Raw genomic sequence first — 24,264 nt, 5'->3', positions numbered from 1 at the left:
AGCCAGTCACAGAAGGACAAATACTGCATGATTCTATTTATATGAGATATCTAAAAGAGTCAAACTCATGGAATCAGAGAGTAGAATGGTGGTTTCCAGGGGTGGAGGGGAGGGAGAAATGGGAGTTACTGTTCAATGGCTATAAAGTTCCACTTATGCAAGATGAATAAATTCTAGAGCTCTACTGTACAACACTGCCTATAGTTAACAATATTGTACACTTGAAAATTGAAGAGGGTAGATCTCATGTTAATTGTTCTTACCACAATTAAAAAAAAATTACCCATATAGATAAGGAAAGTAGCAGCAGAGCAGTGAAGCTGAAGTTGCTGCTTTGATGTAAAACCAAGTTTGGGACTTAGTTCTCTAATCAAGAGATTTACGTCCATTAGATTAGATTTTAAGCCCCAATATGGATGGCAAACAAGTTTTTCTCACAGAGTAAATGCAACTTCATGTACATCAGGAACACTAATAATAGCTAGTACTTAATGAGTGCTGACTACATGGTAGGCACTCTGCTGTGTATTTTACATATTACATGTTACATGTTAACTCAATTCTAATAAAACCCTAAGGAGATAAGTACTATTGTCCTCCCCATTTTACTGATGAGGAAACTGAGGCACAAAGAAGTCACAGGACCTTCCTGCAGTCATACAGCTAATAAGTAGAGAAGGCAGGATTTGAATCCCGGCAGTGGAATGCTAGGCTATACGCTAGCATTCTGCTGTCCTGCCCCCCAAGGAAAGATACTGAGATCAGGTCTGGGCATATTGGTCATCTGGATAAACGTTAGAAAAAGCTTGGGCTCTCCACTGATGTGACTGAGGGTTCAAATCTCAGCTCTTCCCCTTACTAGCTATGTGATCTTTGGAGCATCAGTTAGGCCCCATGAGACTCGATTCCTTCCAGTGAAAATGGGGATTCTAATATTTCATTTACAAGGTAAAGCCTGAGGATTAGAGGAAATAATGTAAGAAAATCCCCAATCCCAGGATCTGGTACAGAGCAGGCACTCAGTCGGTAGTAGCTAATACTGTAATTGAATACTCTCACAGTGTGAAGAAACGTTACACACTGTAAGAAGGTATAACACATATTATACTTTCTATAAAAGTCAAGTTAAATCCTTAAATGGAATTTATAGCAAAATTGTAAATTGTCAATAAAATAAAATTGTAAAACTTTTAAAGACAATGCTTGTAGGTGTGTAAAACAGTTTGGAAAAAGTTTGGCAGTTCTTTTTGTAAATTTAAACATCTGCTTACTGTTTAACTCAGCAATTCTAATTCTGCATATTTATTCAAGAGAAATGAAAACACCTATACATAAAGTCCTGTACATTTACTGTTCATGGAGGCTTTGTAATAGCCAAAAACTGGAAACAATTCACATATCCATCAATAGGATAATAGATAAACAATTTGTAGTATAGCCATACAATGGAATACTTCTCAGTATTAAAAAGGAACAAACAACTCAATCACAGTGTGTGCATTAATCTCAAAAACGTTATGCTGAATGAAAGCAGATAGAATAAAGTACGTACTGCATAATCCCATCTCAGTGACATTCTAGAATGATAAAAATTAATCTTAAATCCCAGAAGGATTGAAAGATCAGTGATTGCTTATGGACAGGGCTGTGGGGGAACTTCTTGGAGTGATAAAACTATTCTCTATCTTCATTCTGGTGGTTGGTTATATGAGTGTATGTATTTGTCAAAACCTGTAAAACTTAAAGTGGGTCCATTTTTGTATATAAATTATACTTTAATAAAGTTGATTAAAAAGTAGATGTCGTTCATTAGAATGCTTCAGAAAAACTTAGTGAGACTATTGACCTTAGAATAATTGACTTATTTAAATAAGTGGAATATATTATGATAGAGAGCGCTTACATTCAGAAAAACAATTGTGTACAGCTAGAGATAATTTTTATTTAATATGCATATATTTAAAAATTAGACTAAAAGCATACATTAGTTGATAATTTTTGGATCTGAAAGAATTATCACAGGGTTCCTCGTTAGCATTGAAAAGTGGTCTACCAGATATTGTATTTTTGCACTCATCTTTTGATTGCCTAATATTCCAAGTATCCTTGAAGACTTGGTTAAATGTCAGTTATTCTTCAAAGCCTTTCCTTTGGTTGGGTTCATTGCCCTCTTCTTGGGGCCCTGCTAAACTGAATGCCTGTTATACTGAGGTGCATTTATTTTCATGCCTCCCTTCTTTGGACATCTGGAAAGCAGGGACCATGTCTATTCCTTTTTCTATTTCCAGTGCTGAGCGTAAGACTGGAGAAGTAGTAGGTTTTGAATAAATGTTGTTGAATTGAAATAAGATTCATCTTAGCCAAAATTACTTTGCCATTCATTTAATTAGTTCATTAAAAAAAACTGATGCAGCAGCTGCTCTCTGTCACTAGGTGGGACATACAGTAGTGAACAAGATAAGACCTCAATCTTTGTCCTTATGGGACTCACATTCGAGTGGAAGAGAAACATTAAGTAAATTTTAGCAATAAATACAGAATGTATAATTGTTTAAATCAAGGAAAATGAGGGAGGGAGTCTACTTCTGGGTTGTCAGAGAAACCTTGAGGAGGTGACACATTTGAGAAGATGCATGAAAGATGACAAGAAGCCTGCCATAGGGAGAACCAATTGAAGAGCCCAGAGGTAGCATGCTTGGGACAGAGAGGTTTCCCTGGATACAAGACTTTCAGTGCCCAAAGCAGGAAGGTCCCAGGCCAACGAGGAGTAGGCCAACTCCTCCACTTGTGCTCTAGGTTCCATCTCTTCATGATTTCACAAGGATTTTTTACTTGTGTAGTTACTTTAGCTTTCTGCTGCAGCATTAATTTCTTTCTATATTCTAAGTTGCTCCTCAACACACAGATTGTCTAGTATCTCCTAGGTGAGGAAACCCCCATATTGGCCCTACATCAGTTTTCCTGTTTCTTGTCTTCAGACTCAACGTTCTCCCAAAGAGCTGTACTCATTCTCTTATCTTACCCTCCCTCACCTCCCGTTCAATGTTCAAACAAGCACTTTAATGGGGCTCAGCTTTCACTACTCTGTTGAAATTTCTCAACAAGGTTAACAAGAACTTCAAGTGGCCAAATCACTCTTTGCTGCCCTGCTCTTTCTCTAATCTTTTAATCTTTTTAATCTTTTAAGTGTATCTGACAAAGTTGACCACAGTCTCCTCTCTTGAAACACTGACATTAGTAATAATTTCTCTGTTTGAAATCTTGTCATTTAGGGGCCAGCCCTGTGGCCGAGTGGTTAAGTTCACGGGCTCAACTTCTGCAGCCCAGAGTTTCACCGGTTGGGATCCTGGGCACGGACATGGCACGGTTCGTCAGGCCATGCTGAGGCAGCGTCCCGCATAGCACAACCAGAAGGACCCACAAGTAGAATATACAACTGTGTACTGGGGGGCTCTGGGGAAAAGGAAAAAAAGAAGACTGGCAACGGTTGTTGGCTCAGGTACCAATCTTTAAAGAAAGAAATCTTGTCATTTAGAATATTCTACTCAATGTCTCCTTTTTAATTCATCAAATTTAGTTTGTTATACTGCATCTATTTGAAATGATGGCTTTTTCTTTAGGAGGGCTTGTGAGATAAGCAAGAAGAGAATTACATATTGCAAGTATTTAATTTATTATTAGGAGAATCAGTATTCAGCTGAAAAAAATCATTTCCATGTACAGTATATCAAAAGCCTTAAAGATGCTCAGAGCCTTTGACTCAGTGATTGCACGTATAGGCAGTATCTTAAACACATAATGTGAAATGTCTGAAAAGTTATAAAAATTATGTACAAATTTACATTAATCACATTGACACTTTTAATAGTGAAAAATTGGAGAAAGCCTCAATGCCTAACAATATGGGGATGATCAGGAAAATTAAGATGCACCCATAGAATAGTGTGTGGTAATGGTAAATGATGTGTAGGAAGAGGTCGTTTTTTTTTTCCCAAATAATAGAGAAATGTCAATGTATAATAAAGGAAAAAATCAATATGGAAAATTGTGAGCCTCTGTAAAAATGTAGATAGGATGAAAATTCTAAGAAACTGTTAACATTTTTCTTTAGGTGGTAGAATCGTAGATAGTTTTTCTTTGTTTTCCAAACTAACCACAGTGATTATGTTTTATTTTTGTATTCAGAATACCATTATTAAGATAGTACTTGCTGTGTAGTTGAAGCTTATGTATATTAGAAAAAGCTGGGGGCTGGCCTCATGGCTTAGTGGTTAAGTTCATGTTCTCCACTTTGGCAGACCAGGGTTTCACTCGTTCGGATCCTGGGTGCAGACCTAGCACCGCTCATCAAGCCATGCTGAGATGGTGTCCCAAATAGCTCAGCTAGAAGGACCTACAACTAGAGTATACAACTGTACTGGGGAGCTTTGGGGAGAAGAAGAAAAAAAAAGAGGAAGACAGGCAACAGATGTTAGCCCAGGGCCAATTTTAAAAAAGAAAAATGCCAATTTTTTTTGTTGTTGTTGAGGAAATTTTGTCCTAAGCTAACATCTGCCGCCATTCTTCTTCTTTTTGTATGTGAGCTGCCACCATAGCATGGCTACTGATGGACAAGTGGTGTAGATCTGTGCCTGGGAACCAAACCTGGACCGCCAAAGTGGTGCGCACCGAACTTAACCACTAGGCCACCAGGGCTGGCCCAAAAAAGCAGAATGTTTATTTTGAGGGTTTTGTCTTAGATTGCAGAATAGCATCTACTCTCTAAGGGATTTTCATACTTTGTGGAATATCTTTGATATTTAATTGACTCTTGATTCTCTCAAGAAAAAAGTGGCCCATGATTTGACCATTTGCTCTATTTTATTTTCTTTTTATGATGTGCTTGACTTTAATAAGGTGTTTTTCCCAATATTTCAGTTTTTTGGCAGGATATTTTGCCATTTTTTCCTTCTATGATGTAATTCTTCAGGCCAGGAAGAATAAGATGTATCTGTAATTAAAATTACCTCATCTTTGGTGTTTTTCAGCCCAGAGTCACTATATGTAACTAATGCGGTTACATTATAAGAAAGACAAGTTAGAGTACTTTATTGTTGTTTTTAATCTACAGAGAGATTCATCAACAAAAGCGAATTACAGACTGGCTTGAAAAGTACTCCAATGGACAGTTTGATCTTGACAGTTAATGGCATACTGTCTTACAGGGTTATTCAAATGTTTCACTTTGCTTAGTATTTGTAAGCTCATCAGATGCAACTATGTTTTCTTGGTGTTCTCTGTAGAACCCCAGCACACAATTATGCACATAATATGTGCACAGAACACTTTTACTGAATGAATGAATGTAACCTTTTGCTTTTTGTATTGGTTCAGGGAACTAAAATAATGTTCCCTTAATGAGTGCCAATTTTCTGAAGCGTAGATGAAATTTAACTACTTTTTCCTCCCTATAATTCAGTTAAATAAACAAAATGCGTGTTGTCTGCTCAACTTGGTAGTAGTCAAGAGAAGATGGAAGTCTCCTAAACTGATAACAAAAAGTCAAAAATAATCCACAAACATTTAAATAATCTTAAATTCCAAGAATATCAACAGTTATTGTGTGGGCAACCAAGAGTACCACGAGTTATATAGTTATATTTTCTATTTTATTCAGGATTTGATTTCAATGAACCCTAATTCATTTTAGGACTCATTTAATTCTTTCTCTGTTTTTTTTTTTTAAAGACTTTATTTTTCCTTTTTATCCCAAAGCCCACCGGTACATAGTTGTGTATTTTTAGTTGTGGGTCCTTCTCGTTGTGGCATATGGGATGCTGTCTCAGCATGGCTTGATGTGCAGTGCCATGTCCGCGCCCAGGATCCGAACCTGCGAAACCCCGGGCCACCAAAGCAGAGCGCACGAACTTAACCGCTTGGCCATGGGGCCGGCCCCCTCTTTCTCGGTTTTTGGATCCTATGTTAGTTTTTATGAGCTTAGTATGCATTTAAATTTACTATAAATAGTTTATTAGTGCTAATTGTTTACTATTATGCTTGAACTTTTTCTTTTTGCTTGAGTGTACTTTATCATGTATTTTATTTCCGTATTATCTCATTATTAAATAATGCTTATTGTTAGTCCCATAAATGAAAATGAAGTTATGAGTTATGTACTGTAATATTTTTAAATATACGTTCAATCTACACATAGTCATCAAAATATGTGAAAATACATGATTCATTAAGGTTTACCCAATTTAATTTTGTTCCCTCTTTCAGTTTTTCTTGAAGATTAATGAGTTACACTGGATATGCTGCTGTTCTTTATTTTGGGATTGCTCGTACATTTTGTGTTCTTCGCCTCCATCTTTGATATTTATTTTACATCTCCTTTGGTTCATGGAATGACTCCTCAGTTTACGTCATTGCCTCCTCCAGCAAGAAGATTAGTGCTGTTTGTTGCTGATGGCCTGCGAGCAGATTCACTTTATGAGTTAGATGAAAATGGAGATTCCAGAGCACCATTTATTAGGTAAGCATGTCAACTGGTACAGATGCACCTCTGGAAAATATTATCATGATACTATTTATCTCATCTTGGGCACAAGAGTGATGACGAGAAAGAGAATAGGGCACATATACATTGGCCATTGTCTTATGGATTAGCAAGTTATTTCTGTTGTTATGGAAGTTGATATCAGGTGAAGTGAAATGTACGACCTTAGCTGCTTGGCCAAACATGTCCTAATTTCTCAGATCTGTCTTACAACTCATTATGTTATCTTTTTCTTATAAAACAAGCCTGTTAAATTTTTTAAATAATGACAAGCATAAATGTTAATGAACTGCTAATTGCAATGATGTTTAACTAGAAAATACAGACTTCAACTCAAAATAAGCCTTCTGTATAGTATATAAAGCCCTTCCAAGCCTATATCACTGTGCAGTGTAATTTTAGGTTTTAAGTGGCTTTAAATAGAAATGTTTAATTTTTTGGACTTATGGGGCTTCTGCAAACAATTGTTCTTTTTCTGATTAGTGGCAAGCCCCTCAAAAGCCCTTCCTAATGCTGTTGTGGAGAGACTAAAACTCAAATTCAAGTGGAAATTTCTCTAAAATATTGCATCTTCCCCTGACCTTATCTGTGATCATTACCTTCTATCCCTTTACTCTGTTTTATTTTTCTTTGTAGTACTTAGCATATGCAGGTTCCAGGAAGGCTGCGCCTTTGTTTTGTACAACACTTTATCTCCAGTTCCTAGACCATTGTAGGCAGTTAATAAATATTTGCTGACTGCTAGAAGAATGAATGAACTTGAATTCTAGGTTGAATTTCCAGAAATAAATTTATGGTGGTTCAAAGAAATGCATAATATACTAAAGGATAAAAATAAATAAATGAACCACTCAGGGCAATAGGAAAATATGAGTAGGAAAATAAGATCAAAGCAGAGTTAAGTTCAGCACACAAAAATGTGTAACATAAATTCCTACAAATAATTAAAAAATTTGAGTGATGTATTTTGGTGAATTTCTTAGTTTTCAAAGAAAGGAGAGAAATATAGTTCACTGCAAAATTAATAAAATAAAAATATACAGGTTGTTAAGAAAAGACGAGCTTTTCTGGTAGCACTTGTTTCTCCTTTGGGTGTTAGGTGGCGGGCCAAGGGCTCACACAGTTGACGTGCCTTGTGTTGTATGTCATTGTGTGTTTACAGTTTCAGGAATCTTCTACGTTTTGTTTCTTAGTTTATTTTTTTAAATATATGGTCTGAATTGATCAAACTGTTTTTATACAGAGGTATCCAAATTTGTTTATACCTCCCTCTTTCTAAGTTCGGTTTTCTTTATATAACTGAAGAGGTTAAAAAATATTTCTCCCTTAATGTGTGGTTCAGTAGTTTTCAAGCCTTTTAATTATTATGTATGTATTTTACCAAAATTGGTTTTATTATGAGGTGAATCAATATTAAGTATCTAAACTAGTACTTACAGATATTTTTCTACAGAACATTTGGAGAGTCAAGCATTTATCTTGAAAAATGTTAGCAATGCTGTCGTTGTTTTATATCTTGTTGCTCTGCCGCTCTTTCCCCTGCAATGGCATTACTGGTGGTTTTGCTTTCTTCACCCAATTTTTCAGAACACTGTGATATAGCTTAAAGAATGTTGATACATTTTAGCAAAAGAACACTTTGCCTGTTCTAATCTCAAATTTAGGAATATAATTTAACTCCCAATTAGGAGTGTAGCCGTTTCCCCTCTCCTTAGTTTTTTATTTTGGGGATTTTTCAACTACAGAAAAGTTGAAAGGATTATATAATCAACATCTGTATACTGCTAACCTAGATTTAAAAATTAACTTTTTTTTTCATATTTGTATTCTCTCTCTCAATACACATACACATATACCCACACATGCTTAAACTTCTAATTATTTTTTTCCTAAACAGTTTGAAAGCAAGATATTATGACACTTCACCCATAAACACTCCAGCATGTCTCTCCTAAGAATAAGGACTTTCTCCTATACGACCACAATACCATCATCACACCTAATAAAATTTAACGTCAATAGAATAATATTGTTCATATCAGTTATTTCTTATGTAACAAAGCATCTCAATACTTTATAGCTTAAAACAGTAGAGGTGGGGCTGGCCCTGTGGCCGAGTGGTTAAGTTTGCGCGCTCCGCTTCTGCAGCCCAGGGTTCGGATCCTGGGCGCAGACATGGCACCATTCAGTAGGCCACCTTGGGGCGGCATCCCACATGCCACAGCTAGAAGGACCCACAACTAAAAAAAATATATATACAACTATGTACTTGGGGGATTTGGGGAGAAAACAAAAACAATAGAGGTATATTTTGTCTCATGATTCTGTGTGGTGGTTGGTGGTTGGTTGTTTTACCTGAGCTCACTTATGCTACTGAATCCAGCAGGCAGGAGGGCCAGGACTGGGCTCAGCTGGCGTCAGGAACGTTTCTTATCTTTTTAAATTTTGATTCACTTTTTTGGTTTCAATTCCTTCTGTAATAATCTTATTCTAAAGCCTTAACAGAGCATTTAATCCTGGTCTATGTTAACTATTCATCTGTGGTATCTTTTAGGAATATCATAATGCATGAAGGCAGCTGGGGGATTTCTCATACTCGTGTGCCAACTGAATCTCGGCCAGGTCATGTCGCCCTAATAGCTGGTTTTTATGAAGATGTCAGTGCAGTTGCCAAAGGTATCGCCTATTTAGACCATTTGTCACATGAAAAACTTATTGCGTAAATATTGCTGCTTTAACACTGAATCATGACACACAGTAAGGTGTGTTTTGAGATACTTTTGACAAATGTTTTAGTATGCCTTACAAAAACACACTGGTGTTGATTGAATAATTAAACTTTAGTTTTTTATCATCCTGTACTATTGGAAGAATATGATTGGATGGATCTATGGTTTTCCTACATGTTAACTCTCAAAAGTACAAAAGTGAGTCTATATTTTAGTAAGAAGTAAATTATCTATTGTAAGCTTTTTAAAAATTTTGTGGTATAATACATGTGACAAAATCTTTTATTAGTTTTGCATTTGTTCTGCAATTAATCCTCGTTATTATTTTAAGAATACTTCTTTAGGGGCTATACTAATACTTCGCCATGTATCTATTACTATTGTTAGTGTTTGCTTTTTTTCTTACTTACCTGAAGGATGGAAGGAAAATCCTGTAGAATTTGATTCTCTTCTTAATGAAAGCAAGTACACATGGGGCTGGGGAAGCCCGGATATCTTGTCTATGTTTGCCAAAGGTAAGAGTCATTGATTATATTTCCTCAGATAGTAAATAGGTAATAAATCAATAAGATAATTTCTAATATATTACTGTATTTTATTGATTCTGAGATACATGCTTTTATATATTTAACATCTCTGAAGTAGGGATGTGTATTACAGTGGATAGAGATGTCAGTTTGATTTTTCCTTTTTAGTTGTACTTGAAATATTGGCACATCATACGGTTGTTAGTATCTTGGATTCGATGAAATGGTATATGACTGTAACATTTAACAGCTTTATAATATTGGGCAAGTTAGGTAACTTCTCTGAACCTTAATTTCCCTTTTTGTAAAATGTGATAATAATTTATATCTCATAGGTTTGTTTTTGTGATTAAATTAGATAATTCATGTGAAACTTTTAGCAAAGTGCTTGTCACATAATCTCTCATGATGATGATGTTGATGTCTGGTTCATTTTACTTTGATAAATTATTAAGAAGTTAGTGGATATTCACATATAGATTTAAACGTTAAAGTTTATATTTATAATTTCTGTTTTCATATGTTCAAGATCATGCCATTTGGATTTGTTTTATTTGTTTCTGTGCATGAATCTACAAGTACAGAACATCTCTTGATTAGAAAATTCACTTATATTATTTTCTAAAATCAGTTGGATTCAATTTGAATTTTATGTCATTAAATGCTTTTTAGTGGGAGCAGAATGATTGGTCATTTCATGTAATGAAAAGTTTTTGTGACAAATTTACTTAGCCATGGGTGTAATTATAATAATTGGAATTATTGAAGATTATTATATGTCTCAAAAGCAAAATATATGTTTAGAATTTTATGTATGATATTCATAAAACATTGTTATGTAGGGCAGGCCAACAAACCTCACACTGCTTGCTATTTATAGACTTCTTTTTTCGGAAAGCAGCTTAGCTTTGGGGGACTGGTAGTGGTGAGGGTGGATTAAGTTGCTATGGCTCACCAAACTTCCCTTCCTACTTCTGGCTCCAGTTGATAGGACAGGACCAATGCCTGAAATGGAGGCCATCCAACAGGGATGTTCCATTTCTTATGGTAATCAACAAACACACTCAGTCTTTACTTAAGATGTGGGAAGGAGAATGGCTGAACAGTGGCTTAATGTCATTAGAGCAGAACTGATATTATCAGAGATTGTCACTACTTTGTTATATCTCTTTGTTATGACCTGTAAGGGCCTATCTAACTCAGAAATTCACTAAATTGATTAGATTATTAATAAAATCTTGCAAATGTATAAGATTAATATATTTGTTGACTCTTCGGACTGTTTGGCAATAAGCAATATTTATTCCCTTATATTGAGAAAAATGAACATACTATGAATAAAAGAAGTGAAGTATTTCAGTTTCCTTCTTGCTTTAGGAAGTTTTGTAAACTAAATGACTTCATCTGTTTTAGATCGTAACATCCTAAGGATGCACACATTTTTTGACTAGTTTAATCCTTATCAACAAACTTTGGTTTGTTATAGTTTATTTTTGTCCTATTGTATATTGGCATTGTGACTTTGGCAAGTTAATTAACTTACATGTAGTGTATCTGTAAAACTAGAATATGTTATTGTGAGAACAAAAAGCAACAGCATATGTTAAAGTACAAAGCATGGTCTGTGGCATGTAAAATAAATGTTGAATTATTCCTCTCATCTTTCTCTTCCCAGCATAATACAAAATCTTTTTGAAAAATCTGGTTACTCACAAAAATCTTTAAATGACTTACATATTTTATGACAGTTTAAAAGATTGTTAAAGTCTTTTTTCCCCAAATTTCCTTTTCAGATGTTAGTGGAGACCATGTTTTTATACATACTTATGATGCTGATGATGAGGATTTTGGTGCTCATGATGTAACAAAACTGGATACGTGGGTTTTTGATAATGTTAAGGTACGTGCTATTGAGTGGTTAATCTACAGCACATATATTTGTACCTAAGGTACTAGAAACTGATTTACTAGTAACTCCATCTTAGTTTTTTTCTACTTCCATGAACTTGAAAGTTCTGTTTTGTAGCACACCACTTTAAAAAGACTAGATTCTAAGAAATTACACGTTCTACAATAATCAATTAATAGAAGTTTTTTTTTATCGTTACGCTTGTATTTCTGAAAAATAAATCAATACTCTCTTCTTGCTCCAATTTCTCCCTCTCTCGCTGCCTTTTTCCTGTTTAACTAGGTTATTATTATTTTTTTATTTTTTTTATTGAGTTAATGATACGTTACAATCTTGTGAAATTTCAGTTGTACATTATTGTCTGTCAGTTTTGTTGTAGGTGCACCCCTTCCCCCTTTGTGCCCACTCCCCGCCCCCCCTTTCCCCTGGTAGCCAATAATCTGTTCTCTTTGTCCACATGTTTAAAATCCTCATATGAGTGGAGTCATACAGAGATTGTCTTTCTCTATCTGGCTTATTTCATTTAACATAATTCCCTCAAGGTCCATCCATGTTGTTACAAATGGGATGATTTTGTTCTTTTTTTATGGCTGAGTAGTATTCCATTGTATATATATACCACATCTTTATCCAATCATCATTTGATGGGCACTTAGGTTGCTTCCATGTCTTGGCTATTGTAAATAATGCTGCAGTGAACATAGAGGTGCATGGGACTTTTGGAATTGCTGATTTCAGGTTCTTTGGATAGATACCCAGTAGTGGGATAGCTGGATCATATGGTAGTTCTATTTTTAATTTTTTGAGGAATCTCCATACTATTTTCCATAGTGGCTGCACCAGTTTGCATTCCCAACAGCAGTGTATGAGGGTTCCTTTTTCTCCACAACCTCTCCAACATTTGTTACTATTTGTTTTAGTTATTTTTGTCATTCTAATGGGTGTAAGGTGGTATCTTAGTGTAGTTTTGATTTGCATTTCCCTGATGATCAGCGATGATGAGCATCTTTTCATGTGCCTATTGGCCATCCATATATCTTCTTTGGAGAAATGTCTGTTCATGTCTTCAGCCCATTTTTTGATCGGGTTATTTGATTCTTTGTTGTTGAGTTGTGTGAGTTCTTTATATATTAAGGATATTAAGCCTTTGTCAGATGTATGACTTGGAAATATTTTTTTCTCAGTTAGTGGGTTGTGTTTTTGTTTCAATCCTGTTTTCCTTTGCCTTGAAGAAGCACTTTAGTCTGATGAAGTTCCATTAGTTTATTCTTTCTATTGTTATAGAAGTTTTTAAAAAATAATTTTAAAAAGGTAACCTTTTTAAATTCCATGTTTCTGACAGTAAAATGAGCCCTAGATTGGAATTCAGGAAACCTGCATTTCATTCCTAGTTTGATGAATTATTCTAGGTGAACCTTCTTGATCTTCCATTGACCACAGAACCAGTCTCTTACAGTAGTGGAACCATGTGAGATCTGTGAGTTTCCTTTAGAAATAAAGATTTGGATTTAATAGTGACAATTATCCTAGTTTCACCAGCAATCCAGGAGAATTTATATTTTCAAAAATTGTGTGAAAGTCAATTGTGGGTGGATATTGGCTCTCTCCTTTCTGCCAATCCATTTTTTTCTCATCTCAAATTGCAACCTATAATTCATCTGTTGTAAGAAGCATTCATTGGTTGACCCTTAATGATTCTTCTTTTTACCAGAACTGTCTTTTTTATTTTTGTGAGGAAGATTGTCCCTGAGCTAACATCTGTTGCCAACCCTCCTCTTTTTGCTTGAGGAAGATTGTTGCTGAGCTAACATCTGTGCCAATCTTCCTCTATTTTGTGTGTGGGATGCCGCCACAGCATGGCTTGATAAGCAGTGTGTAGGTCCACAGCTGGGATCCGAACCTGCAAAACCCAGGCTGCCAAAGCTCACGCATGAACTTAACCACTACACCACAAGGCCAGCCCCACCAGTACTGTGTTTTGAATTGACATTGTGGACTTCTCCACAATACGGTCATTTTTGTTTGTTTGTTTGTAAAGGTACTCCTCAGTATGTGCCTGTATTACCTTTTGTATTCTCTTGGCAGAAATTAAGTGCTCAGTACCTTCTTTCGTAAACTCTATTTCTTTTTTCAGGATCTTTTTCCTTGAAATTTTCTTTTTCATTTAACATACACTTTTGTCAACAGGGAAAATTTGCAAGTTAAATAAAATCTCTTTAAAAAAATTAACAAATTACTTTGTTAATTATCACTTCTTAATATAATCTACTTATGTTAGCACCTACTTAAAGGCCCTTGGCTTCTAATTTCATATACATAGCTAAAAATGCTCCAAAATCATGGATTTGATTCCTTGTGGATGGGCAGGTATAGCTGGTGGTTGGCCTGATGTTATGTCTTTTTTCCTTTCTTTATTTCAACATTGCTAGTATTGGTGAGATGACAGTGAACATAAAAAAAGATTTGCCCAGGGCTTCATAAAATATGGTAGAGAGATATCTATTAATCGAGTAATAACAAAAATATGAAATTATCAACAATGGTTAAGTGATATGAAGGAAAAATACAGAGACTAAGAATATGTCAGTAGAAAATTCTGATCTAGACTGAACAGTTAAGGGAAGGCCTTCCTGAGGATTTTGAGTTGATCTCTGAAGTGTAAGAACCAAAGAAATGGATGGGTCTGGATTGCACGTGGAGAAGAGTATTTCAGACCAACAACATTAGGTAAATCTTGGCCTCTATCTTGGGAACACTGCCTGGGAGTAAGGTCTGAGATAAGGCTAGAGAGGGAGTCAGGCGTCTCACCTGGACATTGTGTCCTGGCCAGAGACTCATGCTTGATTCAAGCCAAACAGTTTACAAATCCCTGCACCTTTTCACTCACTTTTTTTTTTTTTTAATTGTGGTAAAATACACAAACAGAAAATTTGCCATGGTGGCCGATTTTAAGTGTACATGTTCAATAGTGTTAGCTATATTCTCATTGTAGTGCAGCTAATCTCCAGAACTTTTTCATCTTGCAAATATGAAGCTCTGTACTCATTAAACAACAGCTTCCCATTTTCCCCCTCCCCTTGCCCCCGACAACCATCATTGTGCTTTCTGTTTCTTTGTATTTGATTACTCTAGATATCTCATAAAAATGGAATCGTACAGTATTTGTCTTTTTGTGACTGGCTTATTTCACTTAGCATGATATCCTTAAGGTTCATCTATGTTGAATCTCTGCTTTTTAAAACTCAGTTCGTGTATCATCTCCTTTATTAGGTCTTCCAGACTTTCCTTTGCTTTACCCCACTTTCAGTTCGGCTTAGATCACCCTCTTCTCTATGCCTTAATACCTCTTAGTACTTTATTGTGCGTTACCATAATTGTTGCTACATTGGCATATCCCCCTTCAGTCCTATGTGCCTCTTGTTGGCAGAGATACTTTTTCTCATTGTTAACTCTAAATTCCTATCAAGGAATTGTCTGGCACATAGTACATTTATTAATTTAGATTAGGTTCAGCTTTGTGTAATAGGAAAAGAAAATAGCTTAATAATGTACTTCTATCTCAGTAAAGATAGTAGAGCAGCCCAGGATTAATGCAGCCCAGCACTACTGCAGCCCAGGATTGCTATAGTGGTTCCACAGTGTCTTTAAGACCCAGGCTCCTAAATTTCTCCTCTCTCCTCAGAGCGTGAGTTTTATCTTCAAAGTTGTCTCTTGATCCAGGAGATGCTAGAGTTCCAGCCATTATTTCAATGTTTTAGGACAATAGTACAAGGAATCAAAAAGAACCTTTTCTCCTACTAAATTATATTTACTTCAAAGAGCCTTAAGTCCATGTAGCCTTTTGACTGAAATGTTTGACTTGAATCTCATTGGCCACAACCGCAAAGGCACATCTAGCTGTGAGAGAGGATGGGAAATATGTTGGTTTTGAGCATTGAGATTCCCATAAAATCAGAGGTTTTTACTCAGAGAGAAAGGGAGAGTGCATGTTGGGGTAGTCATCTAGCAGCTTCCTATGATGCCTAGTAAATATTTGTTGAGTACAGAAATGAATGAGTGCCTTTGAACACAGGGGGGCTGAGAAAAAGTGGGGGCTGATGGGTATAAGTATACTGAGTATTAGCAAAGAAGCTAGGAGTATATTTCACATCTTATGTCCAAAAGACCAACTTTGTAAAAGGCAATAGAAATCTAACGGGTTGAGCTCTGTAAGATTAATATTTCATAACTTTCCAATCTTGTGTCCATATATGAATGAATAGCACTTTTTACATAGCTGAATATTTTTCACCAGTCATGGAACAAATTATAAATTTGACTCAAATTCGGTTGCTAAGTTTTTTTGTTTTTTGTTAGCTTTCAGTTGTATCTTTAGAATTTAACTCCTTTCTTTTGAAGAACTTGCCATTTCCATCTAGATTTAAAATTTCTTGGGTCTAAGTAGAATGTATATGAAAGTTAGGAGGCAATTTTTTGCTTTTCAGGAAGATGGTAGCAGGTTACATATTATGTTTTTATTCTTAAATAGCTAGTTTGTTTAATGGCACCATTTGTAATATTCATAATAGTGAAGAATAATTTGAAAAAATACTTAAGACTTTTCTGGGAAAGTTAAACATCTCTTGTTATTAAAGTTAACGTCTTTTATAGTTAGAGACATTTATGTGAGCAGTAATTATATATCTTGGCATAGCCTGTTGACTTATTTAAAATAACTTAAAAGTACTCTCCGCAGGTACTTACTTATGTGTTCATGTGTATAGAAGTCCAGGGTGAATCCTTTGTCTTAGAAGGGCTTTATGAATCCAGTTGATTGTTATAAAATTGATATAATAATTTTTGAACCATATTTCATTAAGCGGACATTTTTGTATCACACGATGTAAAGAACAGATTCTAGTCCCTTGGCAAAGGTAATAGTGAGGAGGCTGTTCCTAATGCTCTAAGTGAGAGGTTATGCTTGGACTAGGGTGGGAACAGACAGGACAACAAGAAGTAGTCCAGCTCTGAAAACATTTAAAAACGATAGAGCATTTCTAAACTGTTGCCACTAGTACTTTTTTATTTTTGACTCTTAAAATATTTCTTCAATCTGCTGCATTTTATTCAGTGTTGTGAGATCTTTGTGAAATCAAGATCCCCTTTCTGTTACCTTTTTTTGGGCTAATTATAACATAGAAAATAGCTCACTCATTCATTATTTGAACAGAGATGTATAATGTGACAACAAGTACTTTGTGTTGGGAGGTCCTGAGGACAAATTTAAACCAAATAAGATAATTTAATTTTATAGTTATGTATAAATTTAATTAGATGTTTTCATCAGAAGTATTTTTTAAATAAAATAAATAAACTAAATTTTTTTAACTGATTTGTTGCATACAGGAATTCTTTCGTGCTGCCAGAAACAACCAATCTTTGTTTTCTAAACTAAACGAAGAGAAAATAGTTTTTTTCTTACATTTATTAGGAATAGATACAAATGGACATGCTCACCGACCATCATCGAGGTAATTTTAAAGCTTTGTTTAATTTCAAGTTTTTGAGGGAAACAGCTGTTCTGTTTGAACTTTAAAGTATTATGTTTTCTTTTTAATTAGCACAACAGAATTTATATTTTAAACAACTCTAAAGTAGAGTCAGTTCTCAATGATATGAGATGTAGTATGATATATTGGCTAAAATCACATGTGCTGTGGCCAGACTACACATTAACATAAGTAAAATAGATCTTGTACATATATTCCATATTCTTAATTTATCAAGGCAGAGAAAAAAAACCTATATACTATATATTTTGGTAAATCTTGAAATAAAAAGCATTTTGTGGTGTTAATATTTATATCACAAAAAGTTGTAATTAGCTATTCCTTATGTGTTCCATTTAATCAGTATCGTGTCTAGCAAATAATTGTATAAAGTTTTGTATGCTGTATTTCAGTAGCATTCCTTATGTAGAACAGCAAATATTTTTCTCACTTTTGCAGACCATGAGAAAGAGGAAGAATCCACGTTATGCTTTTATTCTTTATTTCAAATTTGTTTTAGCTTAGTCTAACTGTAACTGTAGAGTCTGTTGGTCCCCTGCCAGTAATCAATACCTCAGCTCCCCTTCTTTAACTTGATGCTCTGTTGTAAGTGATGGAATTCCTACCAAACCAACTTTGTTCAACTGTTTGGGGAGCTTAAATATAATTTGTTCAAAACATTATATTATATTATCACACACATTCTAGGGGATGAAAATATTCTATACTTGAAACAGTGATACTTACCTATTAATGTGGCAAGAACAATATAGCTTGCGTTATGAGAGATATGAAATTGAAAGTCATCCTTATTGCTTTTGAGACTTAAAAAGTATTCATTAAAATGTATTTGCTAATCAGTACTCTCCTTTTAAATCATTTATGAAAACTATTTCAGATATTTTTGCTTTTTTAAAAGAAAAAAACTATTTTTAACAATCTAAAGAGTTCTGACTTTAAAATATTAAAGATGAAATCTAGAAGTATTTCAGGAGTTATTGACTTTGAATGTAATGAGTTCATGTTGAATAAATTTGATTTTTCAAAATTAATATTATTTAATTTGCTCTTCTGTTTCTTTTTAAACAGGGAATATAAGGACAATATTAAAATAGTCGATGCAGGAATAAAAGAAATTGTGTCTATGTTTAAACATTTTTATGGAAATGATGGGAAAACAGCATTTGTCTTTACGGCTGACCATGGAATGACAGACTGGGGTTAGTCTGTCTTTAAACATCATGTACTTTATGATTAAAGTAGTGTAAATGTAGCTTGCAGGTATCTTATCATATTGAAGAGGATTAGATGTCTTATATGCAAAGTGTCTAAGTATAATTGTATACTTAAATGTTAGTGTAAAAAAGACTAATCTTATATAAAAATCTTTCTTCTAACTATAAAAGGAATTTATTTTCATTTAAAATGAGAAATCTGAGAACAGTCTGGAGAAGAAAACAACACATACCTCATATTGATCTACCCAGAGTTAACTGCATGTGTTGGTAAAGGGGGTGAGGGTAAGGTGGGATTAGTGGGGGGCCAGGACTCCTGAAAATCCACACTAGAGGAGCCCGTCCTCCCTGTGAGATTCCTGAGGCAAACACAGTGGGTGCACACCCAACAAAATAAGGCAGGGTGAGGTGTGCGCCCCCAAATTCCAATACAGAATTCCAGAATTGTAGCCCTGTAAAGGGCTTTTGGCTACTCCAGCCAGAGTAGTCTGGAAGAAAAGCATCTGGAGACATTGCCGTCCTCTCCAGAACAGACCTGGCCTCGACTGCTTGCCCCAGACTTGGGTGGTTACTCCCCGAAAGAGCTTTCCCTGTTCTTTCGCCTCCTGCGCTCCTCTGGTGCTGTCTCCTCTAAGTCTTATTGTTCTTCTTTTTCTTTCAACCAGAGTCACCCAACGGAAGTTCTGCTTTTTGTTTTTGCCTGTTTGTTGTTGATGCTCCGACTTTCAGTGGGAATATTTTAAAACTAATTGTCATAGAGAGTCGCAAGCCTTTGGGAGTGGTGGTGGCTGGAGTTAGCTATATATGGATTAACTCTTTAAAACTGCATATTTAAAAGACTAAATATTTAGGTGTAAGTTAGTTCTTATACACTTGTCTTATTACTCTTGGTGTCTTATTTGTAGGTGTCCATGGGGCTGGTCATCCTTCAGAGACTTTAACTCCTTTTGTCACTTGGGGAGCTGGAATCAAGTATCCCCAAAACGTATCAACTCAGCAATTTGAAGATGCGTTTTTGAAAGGTATGAACATTTATCTTCATTGTTTTTATAAATATGACATTTTTCAATAAAACCAAAATTTAATTTATAAAGAAATACTTTTCAAGTTATAGTTTTCACTTTGATATTTGTGTCATTACTATTTCTGTGAATTACTTTTGTATGATTCCTATTATTTGGTTTATAATATTCAGCTTGAAGTATACAGTCTTAGTTATTTGCCTTATGAAAGTTCAAGGATAAATTATACTGTTGCTTTTTTTCACAAGTCTTATTATCACTGGGATTTAGATTAAACCCTTGAGTCAGATCTTACTTGCAAAGGCTATCAATCAGATAAATCACACATTTGTCACAGTTGATGTGTCACAACTGGACAGATTTTGCCCCGTCTCTAATACTTTTGAAGGCTCTCTGTGGTGCCCGAGCCTCTCTTGTTTCTCAATCCGTGAAGAGAAGGACTTCCTTTTTCCTGGAGCTCTGCTTATTTTGTAAGGTAAGGTTTTTTTCAGAGTTCCAAAGGTTTTGCTAACTGGACAAAACAAATTCCTCTCAGATGCCTTACTCTGGATTAACTGCGTCAGACTCACCCAAAGCACGTGTTAAACGTACAGATGAAAGAAATGCCGATTTCCAGATGTTGTCACTCGAGGTTTTGATTCCATGAGTCTGGATGAGGCCTAAATATACTTTTTTTAAACCTTCTCCAGGGGTTTGGACTCACAGCTGTGTTTAGGTATTTCTATCATAAAAGATTCTTTTTGGTTTGTATAATAAAATTTTCTTAGACTCTTTCTTTTTTGGATTTATTTTTTTATAGAGATATAATTCTCATATCATAAAATTCATATTTTAAAAGTGTACTTTTTTTTAGTAGATTCACAAGATTGTACAATCACCTCTACTATCTAATTACAAAATATTTCATCCCTCACCCCCCCCCCCCCAAAACCCTCATCCATTAGTGGTCACTCATTATTTCCTCTCCCCATCATCTGGCAACCATTAATCCACTTTCTGTCTGTGTGGATTTGCCTGTTCTGGACATCTCATATAAATGGAATTCTTCACTGTGTGGTCTTTGTGTCTAGCTTCGTCCACTTGGCATAACATTTTCAAGGTTCATCTACGTTGTAGCATGTGTCAGTAGTTTATTTTTTATAGCTGAATAATATTCCATTGTATTTATATACCATATTTTATTCAGTAATCTTGTGGACATTTGCATTGTTTCCACATTTTGGCTATTATGATAATGCTGCTGTGAATATATGTGTAAAAGTTTTTGTGTGGACATGTGTTTTCATTTCTCTGGTGGTCACCTAGGAGAGGAGTAAATGGGTCATATGTAACTCTAGGTTTAGTTTTTTGCAGACCACCAAACTGTTTTCCAAAGCAACTGCACCACTTTATATTCCTGTGCCCTGTGGTAAATGGATTAGATTGGGTCTAAATAGAAGTTAGATTAAATACTATGTTTGTGCTTAAGAGAGAGAACTTTATTTTGGCATTTGTTTTCTCAGTGAATTAATGCTTTAGAATCATATGACTTTAAGAATCATTACAGAAATAATGTATTTTTTCTCATAGGAATATTGAATATTGTAAGTTATAGAGAAAGGGAGTGTGTAGTTTTTCCTCAAGTGATAAGTGTGAATTTTTAGTAACTGACTAGTAGGAGCAGGAACATATTTTTAAACTTTATTAGCTTATTAAAGGAAATTTCATCATAAAAATATCTTAGAACATTTTTGGTAATATATCTTAAAGTCGTTAGATCAAGACATGGTCTCTCATAATCATTTGTTTTGATTACTATTTATTGAAATTTCTGAATTTATGTGTAGAAAAATATAGGAATGAGGTTATCTTTGAAGGCAGTTTTAATAGCAACTGACTATACTATTTTAACATTTGGAATTACTGACAATAGGAAAACCACAACCACAGCTACAATTTTAAGTATTTTGCAAGCAACTGCGTTACAGAAAAAAGAAGAGCTGAGATGGACTAGCAGACTGTCGGTTGCGTGGTTCCTCTCTACAGGATTGTAATTAGTTGTGCTCACGCTGACACTTGTTATCACTGTGCCTTTTACTCCCATCTTTCCATCTTGGAAAGACGGAAACAATTATCTCCAATTGAGCATTTTGAAAGTTTGATAAATCGTTGCAGAAAACACCAAATATTTACTTTTCAGTTATTCTTTTAAAATTTTAGTTTTAAAAATCTACAGCTCTGCCTTTTTAAGTACTCTTTTTGTTCATATCAGGCTTAAAATAGACTTTTCCAATACTTTTGTTTTCCATTAAGCATTGACCACTGATAGTAATGAAATGATTTATTCTTTTAAAAATCTTAACATCAGCTCTTGTGTTTAACTGTATCTTTCAGAATGGAAATTGGAGAACTGGAAGAGGCAAGATATCAATCAGGTATTCATTTCAATTTAATCACATTGAAATTTAATTTTAACTCCTATAAGAAGTTTAGACAAAAAAAATCTGAAAAAAGATATTAATAGTAATGATGATAAAGGAGTTTTCAAAGCATTTCTGTTACTAAGGAAAATCTTTTTAGTGCAAATATTTCAACCCAGCTAATCTCTCCTTTGGCAAAATAAAAAAAAAATGCCTCAAGTAAAACTAAAAGGAGGGGCCTGCCTGGTGGCATAGTGGTTAAGTTCATGCCCTTTAAGTTCTTTCAGTGGCCCTGGGCTTCCTGGGTTTGGATCCAGGGCGTGGACCTACACACTGCTTTTTGGACCATGCTGTGGAGGCATCCCATGTACAAAATAGAGGAGGATTGGTACAGATGTTAGCTCAGGGCAAATGTTCCTCCAACAAAAAGAGGGAGATTGACAACAGATGTTAGCTCAGAGCCAATCTTCCTCACCAAAAAACCCCACAAAAAACTAAAAGAAGAAGCCTCCCTCAAAATAACACTGGCTAATTAAAGAATTATTATGTAAATTGAAATATGCATACCTGTTAAATTTCTGTGTTTTCTTGTCATGGTTCCTTTGCTTAGTTGCTTTAAGCACAGATGTAATAAAACCCCGTTACGAGTTTCCTTCCTGTAGTATGTCAGTTACTGTTTGTTTTTATTAACATGTATTTTATCTTTAATTCTACCCAGGATCTTTACAAATGCAATGGGAAAAAAGTGATGAGTATACTCAGCTAGAAACCTTAGATTACAGGAAAATGCATGGCTAACCTAATCGAGTTAGACTGGTAACATTATCTGTAAATGTGAAGCGCAGAATTTTCTTTGTTGAAGATATGCTATGTAAACAGCCATTTTCACTGTTTGTGGAAGGCGTGGCATGACTGGTATGTGGCCTCCAAAGCGGCAGGAATATTTTTAGCTTCTCCAGGTCACCCACAAGCTGACATTTCTTACTGTGGTAGATAAACCAAGGTCTCGAATCCCATTTTCAGGCCTGTGATTGCAGAAGCCTGTTCTTTCTCAGCATATTAAGAATGTTCTCTTCTCTCAGGATGGATGCATATTACCCAAATAAAAGAAAATGTATAAAATCAGAATAGCAACTTATTAATTTGCAATAAAAATCACTGTCAAGAGGATAGGAATAATTTGAAGGCCGTAAAACAAGAACATGTTTTACTTCTAGCCACACCGGATTATAATCAAAAACTGGATATGGATTCAGCTATTGCTCTCTGAATATTCCTACTTCAGATCAACATTAGATGAGAATTTCTTTATTCATTTCTCCCACCAGCATTGTTATATGACGGCAGTGTGTTTAAACATTGTGCAAACGTTAACCTTAACTTTAAAACTTTAAAACATCAACATTAAACACTGTGTAAGGGATATGATGGTGAGTAAAAGCAGAGCATAATCCTTGCCCTGGGCAACTTATAGTTTAGGGATGAAAACAGATAATAATCAAATCATTATGCAAATAAATGTAACATTATAGCTGTGAAAAGTACTACAGAAGAGGCATGTGACCCCGTGAGAGCATAGAGTGGATGTATCTGGTAGATTGTGTGATCAGCAAAGGCTTCCTGAGAAACTGAGGATTGAGCTGAGATTGAAGAATCACTAGGAGTTACCAGGCCCAGGCAGTAGGAGAAGGCCTTTCCAGGCAGACGGAGCAACATGTGCACAGAGCTCTGGTAAGAGGGTACTCAGGATGTCAAAGGATCTTGAAGGAAACTGGTGTTCGGAGCAACAGAGACTGTAGTGTGATATGAGGCAGAAGAAGGTAGGCACTAGACCACACAGGCCCTAATGGGCCTTATGGACTTAATCCTAAAGCTCAGGGAAGCCCTTGAAGCGTTTAAAGGCTGGAGGGTGACGTGATCCGATTTAATGTGGAAGGATTGCTGTGGCTGCAGCTGGAGAACAGATTACAGGAGGCCCAGTGGATTCTGGGGGATAGAGACAAGGCGATTAGGAGGCTGTTGGAGTTTTCCAGTTTTTTTGTACTTAGATGGAAAAAGTAAGAAGGACTGAGAGCCCAGGACCAAACTCCAGCTTTAAATGGGGGACTAGAGAAGGTATCTGGAAAGAGCCACAGTGAGATTGAAGACTCTCAGTGGAGTGTGATGTTACAGAGGCCGGGAAGCGAGAGGTCTACACAGTGCTTTTGAGAGGTCAACTAATTATAATAACCACAACAGCAGTGGTGGCCACTATTTATTGCAGGAATAGTACATGCCAGGTACTTTATAAATTTAATCTCATTTAATCATGCCATAGCTCTATAAGGAAGAAACTTTTATTTTTTAACTGGTAAGGAAACAGAGGCATTGGAGAGGT

At 35.4% G+C, this 24,264-nt stretch overlaps 1 protein-coding gene across 50 annotated transcripts in view; it reads left to right on the top strand.

The window, feature by feature from the left end:
- The window catches only part of PIGN (phosphatidylinositol glycan anchor biosynthesis class N), a 187,007-nt gene that overhangs the window by 15,187 nt on the left and 147,556 nt on the right, over positions 1–24,264 (top strand). For 18 of the 50 annotated variants that reach the window (XR_011542785.1, XR_011542788.1, XR_011542784.1 and 15 more), the window contains 9 exons: positions 3,273–3,499; positions 6,262–6,514; positions 9,093–9,214; positions 9,684–9,782; positions 11,588–11,694; positions 17,089–17,213; positions 18,321–18,451; positions 19,372–19,488; positions 21,862–21,902. Coding sequence is in view for 38 of the 50 variants with exons in the window: in XM_070630255.1 (XP_070486356.1) it covers positions 6,294–6,514; positions 9,093–9,214; positions 9,684–9,782; positions 11,588–11,694; positions 17,089–17,213; positions 18,321–18,451; positions 19,372–19,488; positions 21,862–21,902 (963 nt within the window). In the remaining 12 variants the exon portion in view is untranslated. The remainder of the gene's footprint in view (positions 1–3,272; positions 3,500–6,261; positions 6,515–9,092; positions 9,215–9,683; positions 9,783–11,587; positions 11,695–17,088; positions 17,214–18,320; positions 18,452–19,371; positions 19,489–21,861; positions 21,903–24,264) is intronic. The other 32 variants (XR_011542783.1, XR_011542787.1, XR_011542782.1 and 29 more) reach the window with 3 other exon arrangements.

The sequence above is a fragment of the Equus przewalskii genome, chromosome 7 (genome assembly GCF_037783145.1).
Source record: "Equus przewalskii isolate Varuska chromosome 7, EquPr2, whole genome shotgun sequence".
In the NCBI taxonomy this organism is placed as follows: domain Eukaryota; kingdom Metazoa; phylum Chordata; class Mammalia; order Perissodactyla; family Equidae; genus Equus; species Equus przewalskii.
Note: the sequence above shows the minus strand (reverse complement) of the source record. Positions and strands in the feature narration are given on the sequence as shown.